This window comes from Cannabis sativa, chromosome 6 (assembly GCF_029168945.1).
Source record: "Cannabis sativa cultivar Pink pepper isolate KNU-18-1 chromosome 6, ASM2916894v1, whole genome shotgun sequence".
Taxonomy (NCBI): domain Eukaryota; kingdom Viridiplantae; phylum Streptophyta; class Magnoliopsida; order Rosales; family Cannabaceae; genus Cannabis; species Cannabis sativa.
The window spans coordinates 72,938,982-72,951,796 of record NC_083606.1 but is presented as its reverse complement, the minus strand read 5'-3'; the positions used below and the strand labels follow the sequence as shown (position 1 = coordinate 72,951,796).

General features: G+C 35.1%; 2 protein-coding genes across 2 annotated transcripts; both read right to left on the bottom strand.

The window, feature by feature from the left end:
* Positions 1-1,016: 1,016 nt before the first annotated feature.
* On the bottom strand, positions 1,017-2,599 carry LOC115695551 (ethylene-responsive transcription factor RAP2-11). Its single transcript, XM_030622608.2, has one exon. The coding sequence runs from the start codon at positions 2,005-2,007 to the stop codon at positions 1,159-1,161; it is 849 nt and encodes a 282-aa protein (XP_030478468.2). The 5' UTR covers positions 2,008-2,599; the 3' UTR covers positions 1,017-1,158.
* A 121-nt stretch (positions 2,600-2,720) lies between these two features.
* LOC115725280 (uncharacterized) lies at positions 2,721-11,785 on the bottom strand. Its single transcript, XM_030654734.2, has 20 exons — positions 10,219-11,785; positions 9,915-10,118; positions 9,412-9,516; positions 9,256-9,321; positions 9,012-9,176; positions 8,672-8,746; positions 8,433-8,587; positions 7,229-7,364; positions 7,081-7,150; positions 6,831-6,958; positions 6,673-6,729; positions 5,848-6,033; positions 5,671-5,763; positions 4,908-4,993; positions 4,739-4,805; positions 4,596-4,662; positions 4,376-4,512; positions 4,064-4,155; positions 3,864-3,930; positions 2,721-3,485 (listed from the first exon to the last, which is right to left on the bottom strand). Exons 1-20 carry the CDS (start codon positions 11,449-11,451, stop codon positions 3,321-3,323), a joined length of 3,354 nt encoding a protein of 1,117 aa, XP_030510594.1. The 5' UTR covers positions 11,452-11,785; the 3' UTR covers positions 2,721-3,320.
* Between the last annotated feature and the right edge of the window lie 1,030 nt (positions 11,786-12,815).

The following is a 12,815-nucleotide window of genomic DNA, read 5'->3' as shown; positions in this document are numbered from 1 at the left end:
TTTTATTTTATTTTCTAATATTAAATTATTATGATAATTTTATTCTTTGAAACATGTCTTACAAAATATTTACCATACACTATACTTTAACTCAAAAGAGTAATTTAATTAATTTAAGCATTCAGATTACAATTCTTGATAAAATAAACAAGATAAATCATATTCATTTCATTTTTTTTAAAATTATTTATTCTGATACATTTCTCTATTAATTTATTCTGATTCTAAATACTGGATAATAAATGTGTCATAAAATGCAGTCAAATAGAGGAATGAAATAAAAATTGTTTACTTTCTATTCTATTCTATTTCATTACTTCCAACCAAACGCCACCTAAAATATTATATATATATTTATATTACTAAATAAAATCATTAAGTGTCAAGCATAAAATTCTGCGAGTGTACACTGAAATCAGTTATTCAAGCAATCCCTTCTTATGTCATGCATCTTTTTCGCTTGCCTGCGAACTTGGTCAATGAATTACATTCTCTTTGTGCTCGCTTTTAGTGGAGTGGAGATGAAGATGAAAGAAAGATACATTAGTGTACTTGGATCAGACTTTGTTGGCATAACTCCAATGGTGGTGTGGGATTTAGGAACCTCTTCGTGTTCGATAAAGCTCTTCTTGCCAAACAAGCTTAGAGAGCGTACAATTGTACTCCCCATTCTCTTGCCCCAAGGGTATTGAAGAGTCTCTATTTTTCTAATAGCTGTTTTTTGGAGGCTAAAGAAACTCATAAGGCATCTTAACTCATAAGAGTCTCTATTTGTGGAAGTTGAATCTCAACGTGGAGGGTGAAGCTCAACGTGGATTCGGGGCTCGATCATGACGGTCGTGTCTCGTGTCTACCGCGGTCCTTCTTGAAGTTGTTTCGACAGCCTCTATGGCGGAAGCTTTGTCCAACAAAACGCCCTTAGTCTCTGAGTTTGGCTCTATTCTTATTGATATCTTTGCTATGTCTTCTAAGGTTAATGTTGTTAGCTATTTTCATATTTCAATGTAATCAATCAATTTAAATCTTAGTCATAAATTCCAACAAATGACAACCATGCTCAATGTTCAATTATTGGTAATCTCTTGTATATCTTCACTTTACTCATCCAAAAATATTGATGAAAACATATAACATAAAGAGAAAGAGATAATACATTACTTAACTTTGACAAAACAATTGATAAAAAGCAGAAAGATCCCAATGAGCATCACTAGTTGGATCATATGCATAGTCAATATGTTCATTCACTCCATTCATTGCATACAATGAAGCTGCAATTTGCCTTTCTAATTTCATTCTTCCAAATTCATCACTAAACTCCACTTCTGTTGATGATTGTGATGTTGTTGGTGATGAAGATATGGAATCAATCCCATTTGTCAACTCCATTCCTTGATGTGTTAATGGAATTTGATGATCAAACCCAATAGGAAACGGCCACGTGTAATCGAAATGAGTCATGATACTCTGATGAGGTTCCACAATGCAATTGCTCATATCAGGTTTATATGCACCATCAAACACTAGATTACTACCATATAGAGTAGTTGAGTTAGAATTTTGGTTATTGTGATGAAAACAATCCTTAATAGTATTTGAACTAACACTAACAACACTAGTAGGACTAATTGGGGTGGTGATGATGGTGGGGTTGCTTTGTTTCAAGCTCTTTTTTTGGTTAAGAAGGTTTCTAATCTTCAAAGAGAGTTGAGAATTCGTTGGACCACGATTAGCGAAGTTGGTTCGAGTGTTTGAACCACGAAGAAGACACGCAGCCTCATCGTAGGCTCGAGCAGCTTCTTCGGCTGTGTCAAAGGTTCCTAACCACATCCTAATCTTCTTTGTTGTGTCTTTGATTTCCGCTACCCATTTTCCTGATGGCCTTTGTCTCACCCCAACAAATTTGTTCTTCATTACTTTGTTAGTGGTTGTTGTTGTTACTCTTTCTTTGAACTTACTTTGTTTGTTGGTTGAGACACCCTTTTGTTTGGCTTGTTTAGATAACATTTTTAGCAACAACAACTAAAAAAGTGTTTGAATGAATAGAATGAGAGAAAAAGGTCTTGTTTATATAAAGATAGACAAGAAGAAGAAGATTGTCCTCTTTAGTGGGAAGCTCGTTTTCATCATCTTTTTTTCTTTTTTTGTAAATTTTGAAGTTGTTCTGACTTTACAATGTTATGATTATGACCAAATCCTTTTGACATGTCAATTCTAAGACATGGGAACCATTTAGTTTAATCATATTTTATAAGTGGTTTTTGGTAGAACTAAGTAGTTGTCCTCACCTTAAATTTTTGGTCAACGAAACAATTATTTATATAATGTTGAGAGCATGAAAGTGTGACATTTGTACTTCCAACCTTGGAAGTTAAGAGCAATAAACAATGTTAAATCCTTACAAAAATTAGGGAAAAAAACAAATGATCTAAGCAAATTTGTTAGGGTTCCAATGGGAATCTAAGAATATTAATTAGGGTTCTAATGGGAATCTTTTTCTCTATGCTTTGTGTTAAGTGTTGTTATCTCTCTTTGTCACACCCAAAACCTAACAACATATATTCCACCTAAAATTGGAGACAATAAATAAAAGAAATCAACATGTTGAATTTAGTACCAAAAAAGAAATAACATAATGGTAACTTAAAGTTCCAACATTTGATAAAATGAAAAATTTTGAATATTTGAAATGTAATCCAAAAGAAGAGTTACACAACAAAGAAATAAATATATGGTCTTTTTTTTATTATTATTGCTTATGAGAATCAAAATTTTGAGAAAATCTAATAATGAGAGAGAATCACCATAAATAATATAGTCAACAAATTCCCATAATTTAATGTTGTATAGCTGAAAACAACAATGAAAACAAAACTGCTACAAATCATTGCCTCTCATTGACATGTAGTGACAACCCTCACAACTCAAGCACCAACCGACCGAGACCGAACGGACGGGGGGACGACGATGGACTGACCGACCAAAAATTAAAACCACTCTGCAAACCACCATGAACTAACCCAACTTTTGTTTTTTCTTTTTTGTACTCAAAACCGCACTATAAAATGAACACTTGTAGTATACACATTCTACAAAAAAGATCATTTCCAATCGCATCGATGACTTCCAAGCAATGACGTGACGCCGGCTTGCTTGCTTGCTTGCTGTAATAACAAAAGAACATTATGCAATAACGAATGTTGGGAACCACCTTATCGAAACGAAACGGTGACAAAATAATTTTGACACACAATAACAAGAGCCAAAGGGATGAATAAGCCAACAGCTAAAAAAAATGCCACCACTGCAGATAGAAGATATTATGAGGAGAGAATGGATTGTAGTGCAAGTTGTTGCTGTGGTTGTAAAGAGGACCAAGTTGAGGCCAAGGTCGATGGCGGTAAAGTCTGCTGGAGCTGCCTTAGTAAATTGATCATTCTGCCTGTGGTTTGCTCGGTCGCTAGCTCTTTACCCGCACACAAGACCTACAAAGAGTAATCATAACCCCCTTAAAAAAAATTGGTTCAAGCCAAACTTCTACCAAATATTTGGTTGTGCAATCACAAATGAGAAAAGGTTCAATCTATGCAATTTGACTTAGGCTTTGCAAAAAAATTCTCTGAATTAGTGCTAAACTTTAACCAAGTTTGATATATTCATGGCATTTACTTTTCAAACAACATCATGTTACAAGTCAAATATTGTTTATTACTACAATAAGAAGAATAATCAGTTGGAATCTGGGCATTGGATATTCCTGAATATACTTATTCAAAGGAAGAAGTGTGTGTGTGTAAACTTCATCGAAGACAGCATACTTTGTGAAAAACCGTGCATTTATGAAATTGTTAAAAACCACTAACCTCGGCAAAAATTGCAACTATTTTTGGAAGATATTGGTTGTTGGGACCCAAAACTTCCTGATCTGACCTGTAAAAATGGATAAGAAGAACAATTGTTTGATAAAACAGCATAATATTCGTAAATCTTAGTAAAAAAAATAAGGCAAGATGAAACAAAATTGAGCATAAACGTTTACAAAGAATCGACTTGATGAACTTACCTCTCAACCATTGAACATAGCTGGTCGTGAACAACTTTAGCTTCAATTAAGTCACCTTTTATAGGTAAGCAATTCAACCAAGCTGGAACAACCTGCCAACAACATATCATTCAGTTACCACGACCCCGAGAAGCTTATCACAAACATGAGCAGTAAGGAATGTTTGGAAGATAACTCGTAGTAACATTAACAGATGAATCCATAAAATAACATGGAGTCACAATAATGACATGATAAGCAAAATGCAAATATCTCGGGAGGAATCTAATACTCTAATCCTTTTTGAACAAATATACGCAAGTGTTGAAGTACCTGAGCTGCATCAATACTCTCACGATGAAAAGCAAGAATTTTTCCCAAAGCCGAGACAGCATTGTCATATGCCATCAGATTTTCAGCTTGAAGAGCATTAGGATGCTGGAGAACAACATTCAATCTTGAAAGTGCCTCTGTACAAATCACCTAAAAATGTTATTCCGAGATAACAATATAAAACAAAATACTTTTGATTAGACAACAAATAAAATTATACCTCCAACCAAAGGTTTGAATGCAGATGCACCAAACTCTGCACACACACCAAGCCCATATACAGCAGCCTGAAAAAGACATCAAACGAATTAAATGAGAAGCTCTATAACAAATATCAACAAAGCAATGGTCAGAAAATCAAACCTGTCTAACATCCGAATTTTCATCATTGCAAGCCTCCAATACAAATGGGAGGAAGGTATCATAATATCTGACCACATCAAAATAAAACCAGATTAATTGAGTAAACATCATATGACTATACGAGTATGATACTACTTAAGGAAAAGATTTTCAAGTTAGACGAGTTTACTTTAGAGCTGCTTCACGACACTGCTCTGCAACATCATCAAAAATGCAAATGGCAATCCGTCTCTCTTCAGTTGTCTTGTCCTTACCCTGTATTTCAAAACAATAAGTAAATCAACAAAATAATATGTATATAATTGGTTCATGAACACAATACTGAGTGAAAAATCAATTAAGAACATACTGAATTAAAACGCAAACACACAATCAATCAAATAATAATTGAGTTTGCATTCTAAAATATGAATATGGATAAAATAGAACATGATTGAGCCATGTATCTGATAAACAGCAAAATAATTTTTCTTCCTCATAGTTTGATGATGGTAAAAAAAAAATCTATAAAAACTCAACTGAAACACCCTTGGTAGATGGGCCAATTATACAACATTATTAGCTTCAGAAAGGACCCTCCCACTTTGATGAGAGTCTATGGATTCCTAATAGCTAATATAATGACTTAGAGAGGCAAGCAGATATAGAGACTGAAGACCTTATTTCACATATTCATTATAGCATACTAATAAAATAGGAGGGAAACAGCCATACACGCATATACATACATATATATATATATATATGTATAAAGGGTTCTAAAGCCAAAAGGAGCAAAAAAAAACAAGAAAAACTGGAACAGAGCATTCTTCTAGCCATTCATTGTTGCCAATGGCACAATGGCTTTGAACAGAGCAACACTATGGCTATCATCATTCATCAATATAAGTATTAAAAAACGTTATCAAGTAATCAAGAAAAAAGACACTTACCCACATAGGTGTTAAATAAGATGACAGCTCATCAAAGAAAGGCAAGAAAGAGGCTTTGAATGTTTTGATCAAAGTCCCCAATATCTCACCCACCTGAACATAGAAAAAGATGTGGTTAAAAAAAAGGAGCAATAGTTATTATTGTGATACACTTGGAGATAGCATTAAGTTACTAACTTGGTCAAAAACTTCTTCCTCTTGTTCATTTTCCTCCTTAATCAGCTCTATTTCTTCGGCATCAAAATCTTCTGCTTTGGCCCTCTCTGCCCTCTCCCTCTTTCGACTTGAACTAGCAGTGATGACCTGCTTTATCTCATCAACAATAGATCTGACCTGACTTTCATCCAATAGTGGTCCAGAAATCTGAGAAAGAAAAAGAAAACAACATTATAAGTCATTCTTTAAATTTACAAGAGCATTGAAAAGATTCTCAACTCGAGCTAATCTTCACAATATTCATTTAGTTGCATTTCATAATAACTCGTAAACAGACTATCACCCTTCAAATGAAACATTAAAGAATAATCATAACACAATAATGAAAAAAGTTGTGCATTTCAATTGCATGCATGGAAGAGAGAAAATTCCCTGTCTGAGTCCCTTTTTGAAAATATATTGAAGATACTCCTCCCATCGATTTTTTTTATCATTATTATTATTTATTAGCGTTATTAAAGGAACTCCCTTCCTGAAATTCCTCTTTCCTTGTTAATGAGAAATCGGAGAGACATCTTGGAATTGTTTCCTCTCAGTTGTGTTTAATATGCTGTCTCTCTCTTCTTCCTGATTACTACATTAAAGTCCCATTCCAATTTTTATTTCCATTTAAACACCAACTAAAAGTGAAATCGCACTTGTTAGATGTGTTTTACTTCAGACAGAGCATTTTTTTTTTGTTATGAAAAAGAGAAGGAGACCATTGTCTTAGACAAAGAGCACATTGAAGGTACAGGGTTTTAGAAAGTATGTACATAAATAAAATATAGTTTGAATACAACTAACCTGCAAGCATTCATTTAAAGCGTCCAACATACTTGCACAAATCTCTGTATCAGGTTCCTGCATACAGGTTCAATATAAGTATTTCTACAACTGCATAATGGTATCACAAAGAATACATAATATAACTTTGAGTGAGACTAAATGGGCAATAATATCACCTTGTGCAATGCTTCCACCAGAGCCGGAACTATGTAATCAGATAACTGTTTTATATAGGTCTCATTTCGACCTTGAGCAAGTCCCTTCTCTATAGCTAATTTTGCTGAACGCAGTAGCTCCGGCATGGCTAGAACCAAAAGAAAATCATAACTACAACAAGCTTCTAAGCTAAATGGGGCAAAAAAAGTGATAAAAGCCATCAAAAGTAAAAGTGGGATGAAAACATGTATTGCTTGTTATTGGTATTACCTGATACAGCAGCTTTCCTAACTTCTTCGTGAAAATAGAATTTCAAAAGCGGAACTAAAGTAGGAGCAACCTAAAAAAAAATTGAATCCTTATTTAGTAATCAAATAATAAAAAGCAAACAAAAGAGGTATGAATCACAACAACTAACCTGGTCAATCCATGGAAAGAATCCTTCCTTCAACTCGTCGGCGTAGCAACACAACATATTACAAGCTGTAGCTTTTTCCTCCAACACGCTAGTCTTGATTCCAATTCGTTTGTCCCCAAGAGTAATTGTTTCCATACTGTAATAAAACAAAATAAATAGAAAAAGAGAATTTAGGAAATGCATCTAAAGAAAAAAGAGAAAGAAAATAAAAGTTACAAGAGAGAAACATATCAACATTATCACAATACTACATCATCACATGATATTCACAATACCAAAATGTTAATAGTGCCTTAAAAACAGGGAGCCTAGCTCCATATACTAAGTCCAAAAACTAAATAAACAATCCTCCCCTCGTTTTGACCACACCACCAAAGCTACAACCCTAGATTGAGGCAGGCCTAAAAAGAGGTGAGTGATACTTTAAAGACTCTTCATTTCCCAAACACATGAAAGACAAACATGTCTGACACAGAATAATCATGTTTCCATTAGTAAGTGTTTAGGATAGGCCAAGCTGAAGTGAAGACAACGTGAATTCATTTCAGCGAAGACCTGACACCTTAATGACCTACCAGAAAGAATTTCCCACCTGTTAAAGCCCCCTACAGCATTATACAAAAGCCCCTAAAATTCAGAAGTATTTCCTAATCCCCGCCTATGTTACGGGTTCTTCAAGCTGTACAGGCCTCATAAAGAACTGCCAATACTCGCTTGAGAAAAAACAAAGCATGCAAGGATATACAGAACTTTGGTAAGCCAACACAAACACATTAGACTCAATGATAAAGTCTACTGTGACACAAACCTTGGACTGCTTACTTAGTACACCCCAAATGTGAGCCTAAAATTGCTTTCACCTATAAGGTACAAGACCATCAACTTGGATGTAGACACAAACATCCATGAAATACAAATAATCCACATCCCACTACTATGTAACAGGAGAGTTAGAATGTCAGAAAGCAAGACCCTAGTAGGGTGAGGGGCGACGAGGGAAAGGAGAGAATTAAGAGAAACATATCATTGCATGGCAATGTGGCAAAAATTAATGACATATTAACAATTAGAAATTTCATTTATGAGTAATATCAGGAAAAAAAAAACAGTGAGAAAACAGAGCAGAAAATTGTGAGTGACCTAATTAAGATAATTCACTAACAAAGAAAAAAAAAACTGATGAAAAAATGACATAAAGTAAGACCTTTCATCATCAGAGTCTGCAGCATCATCATCTGAATCTGCAGAAGTAATGGTTACATCTGGCTTAAGTTGAGCAGACTGGAGCAATGGTGGCATTACGACAGACATGTAAGGAAGGAAATCTTGCCCTAAGCACTTGCAGAGTCTAGCCCATGCCTGTATCATTATAGTGATAAATATTATCGCACATAATAAATTGATATGCAATGTTTCTCACAGTTTGAAAGATAAAGAACATACTTGTAGCATATAACTTGTGGTTGGATCATCAGTCTCTAGTTGAGAACCTTGCAAAGACATCAGCACGTCCATAACCTTGCACAACAGAATACATCAGGCTTTGAATAATTAAAAGGTAGCAAGGAATCAAATTTGGGTGTCCCAAAATTGTTGCCAGTCACTCTAAAGTAGAACATAAGGTAAATAAAACTCTGAAAATTGACTTTAAAGTATAATTGAAATTATGTTATCCATTAATGCGGAAATTTTATAAATTTCAAAAACTTATACAGTACAAGAAAGAAAAATGGTGACTATGGCATATACATGTAATGGTGATGTTATGAGAAAATAATGATACCTGCTTTGCGTCATCCCTGAACTTATCTTTTCCAACAGCCATACCAACCAAACTAATGCACTCCATGGATTTGGCTCGTAGCATGCGGTTGGATTTGTCAGTTGCATTCAACAGAATAGTTTTCAGGTAAGGCATAACCGCATCGTAGTATTTTTGGAAATGCTCCTAGAGATTACATAAACAATTCAATATTGAGTAATCCATCATAAAGAATTTAATATCGTAGAATTGTCTGTAAAATTACCTGTGATGAATCAGCAACTGATGCCAAAGCTGTCAAAGCTCCCTCTTGCACCATTTGTTTCCCATTCTATACAAGACATACAGTGTTAAGAATTGCATATTATATTTTAACTTTTTATAGGGTAAAAAATACTAGGTATTTCTGTCGAAGACCCACCTGGAGAAGTACAAGCAGCTTGCTTACGATTCCATCCAAGTAAGGGGTTAAGATATCTGGAGTGCAGTTCTCACTGAAGTTGAGCACTGCTGAAGCAGCATGAGCCTGTAGATATACAAAATGCAAATTTAACATTGAAAATATTCAACTTGTTTACATTAACAGAATAAGATAAATGCTCAAAATTCTCATAAAAAAATGATACTTAACTTGTGTGCAAAGTTCATACAGAAATGAAATCACATAGAAAAGACAAGAAACAAAGCAGGCAGAAAACTAAAGCCAAGAATGAGTCTCTATTTTGACTAGCATAATAGGACATGGTCATGAACATCTGTATAACCATCTAAGCAACTTAGTAACATCACTAATGTTCATAGGTAAAATAAAGTGCAATATGCCATTAACTAAAGCAGAAGCTATCAGAGCAAATAAACATGAGATTGAAACCAAATTCAGCAAATCTTGCGTAAGTGTAACAAATGCATAGGATGGTGAATTACCTGCACTCTAGGATTCTGAAAATCGTCCATGGCTGCAGCAAGTGCTGGCAGCACCTGGGGATGATATTTAACTTGCAAATCTGGGCCCAAATCAGTAGATAACTGCCCAATGGCATTGATGGCTGCCCACCTAACCCGGGGGTGGGGATCTTGGAACGAGTTCAAGACCATTGCAACCACTTGCTCCAAGTTCTTGATCATTACCTGAAACAACAAAAACATATATCAGTTACCAACAAAATGCTATTGGGCAAAACCTTAGCTATACACAAACAAGCTCAATAGCACAAAAAAAAACCAATACCTTTTGACATCCCTCAGCAATTTGGGCCAGCGCAATCAACGCAGCATGGTGATTTTGCCACTCAGGAGCGGCCAAATAAGCAGACAACTGCTCGGAAGCAACAGGGACAATAGTATTTCCACCCAAAGAAATCGAAAGCCGGTCCAAACACTCCTGTCCAACACTGTAATTACTAGTTTCACCAGCATCCTCATCCTCAGTCTCAGCACTATGCCAAGCCGGGTCATCCTCAATATCCAAAAGCATTCTCATCAGAATGGCAAACAATCTGCTAATGAACTGAGGCAACTTCCTCATCATTCCAGGTGCCCTCTCCCTAGCCTCGGCCAAAGTAATGACAAATTCGATAGCCAAATGTCTAGTCCCTTCCTCAAGGGTGTCAGCCTCAGCAATTTGCAACATGGACCCAACCACATCAGTAATCTGCCTCCTCAAAAATCTGGGTTCGGTTCCAGCCAACTCAATCAACAATTCAAGAGCTTCCTGAGCTGTAGCCTCATTGCCATTATTCAAAGCCTCAGTCAAAGTCCTCATCATAGCAGGCAACAAATCCTGAAACCTATCACGGTCACCAGAATTGGACAAACACTGAATGAAATTAATCACAGCATTCAAAGCAGCAATCTTCACATCAGAACTCGAAGAAGAATTCAAACAGTGAAGAAAAACAGCGTGCAATTCCTTAATATGAGGGACAAGAGAGTCTCCTATGTACTGAGACAACTGAGCAAAAATCAAAAAGGCAGATTCTTGAAGCTTAGGAGAATCAGACGAAACACATTGAAACATAAACGGCAAAAGTTCAGGCCAACCATTATCTGGCAAAATCCCAGAAGCAAGTTCCGAAACCGTATCACAAAGCTTCTTAGAAATCGACTTAGCCTCCTCTCGCTGAATACAAGACAAGAGAATCGATTTAAGAGAAGCCTGAGTCGCCGGAGTGAGTCGAGGCCATAGATAAGAATCATCCCTAGTGAGTTGTTTTCGGAGCAAAATAGCAGACATAGCCCTACCCTCTGGATGAGGAGAAAACTGAAGAAGGTGAGCAAGCTTAAGAGAAAGAGAATCGGGATCGGTCTGCTTACAGAGATTGAAAAGAAGCTCAGCCTGAGAACGTTGCTCGTTGGAAGAAGACATGAGATGTGAGATCAGGGTTTCGAAAGGGGCTGTGTCAGGACCCAGAATCGCCGCCAGTTGGGCTTGTTGGAGTTGATTCGACTCGGGTTGTGCCATCTCGAGTAATGGGTGGATATGGCGGCGAAGAGAAGAAAACACAGAGAGAGAGAAAGAAAGAAAGGGTTTTGATTAAGGTTTTTGGCTATGGCTGCTAAAAGGTTTGGACTTTCTCTCTCTCTTTTCTTCTTCTTCTTCTTCGAATCGACTCTGTGAATTTATATATGAAATTTTTCTTACTGAAAGAGAATGAGAAAAAGGGGATATTGATTGATTGATTCAATTCGGCTGTAAAAGAAAATAAGGGTTTTGATTTTTTTGATTTTGGGTATTTAGGGCAACCTAAAATTTTCCCCCTTTTTTTATTTTTTTCCCCTAATTTTTGCCAAATTTGAAGATTTTCTCACTTTTTATTAATATTTTTCATATATTGTAGGCTAATTAAGATTTTTTTTCCCCGAACTTTAATATGTACCAAATCATGCCCCATGAACTTTTTTGGCCATTAAAAATTCCCTGAACTATTGAGATTGTTAGATTTAAGGACTTTTGTCTAATTTGAGTAAAAAAAAATTAACATAGATGAAAGTTCAGGAGGCATGATTTAGTACATATGAAAGTTTGAGTGGCATGATTTGGTAGATATCAATGTCTGAGGAGCATGGTTTATTACATAAACAATCACTGAAACAGTAAAATTGAATGAAATTAGACAAAAGTCTTTAAATCTAACAATCTCAATAGTTCAGGGGGAATTTTAACGGCCAAAAAAGTTCAGCGGCATGATTTGGTACATGTCAAAGTTCGAGGGAAAAAATCCTAATTAGTCTATATTATATTTTAATTTTTTTAAAAAAAAAAAAAATTGACGGTTTGAGTTGCTGGTTCCTATATAAGTTGCTATGTGGATTTTAGTTGCAATTTAAGTTGCTATGTGGATTTTTCGTAAAAATACAAAAAAAATTGCTTATAAATGTAAAAATAAGAAACCCTGGTGACGTAATGAAATGAAATTGAATGGAAAGGAAATGAAACAATTTTCATTCTATTTCTTTGTTTGATTGCATATTATAGTATTAAAATGTTATTCCAATGGAATGGTCTTTCTATTATTTTGGTAGAATGACTATTCTATTTTGAAATTGAAGGAAAAATCTTTCCAATGCATGATGAGAAAAAATTTAATAATTTTTATCTTTAAATTTTATTTCATTCTTATTCTTATTCTCATTTCCATTCATATTCCTATGTTTTCATTTCTCTCAACCAAACGCCGTGGCGTTTCATTGGAGGTGATAAAATAGAATAGAATGGAAATGAAATAATTTGTATTTCATTATTTGATTTAGTTGTATTTTAAAATATTGGAATGTCATTCCATTAGAATGCTCTTTCTACCATTTTGGTAGAATGACTATTACATT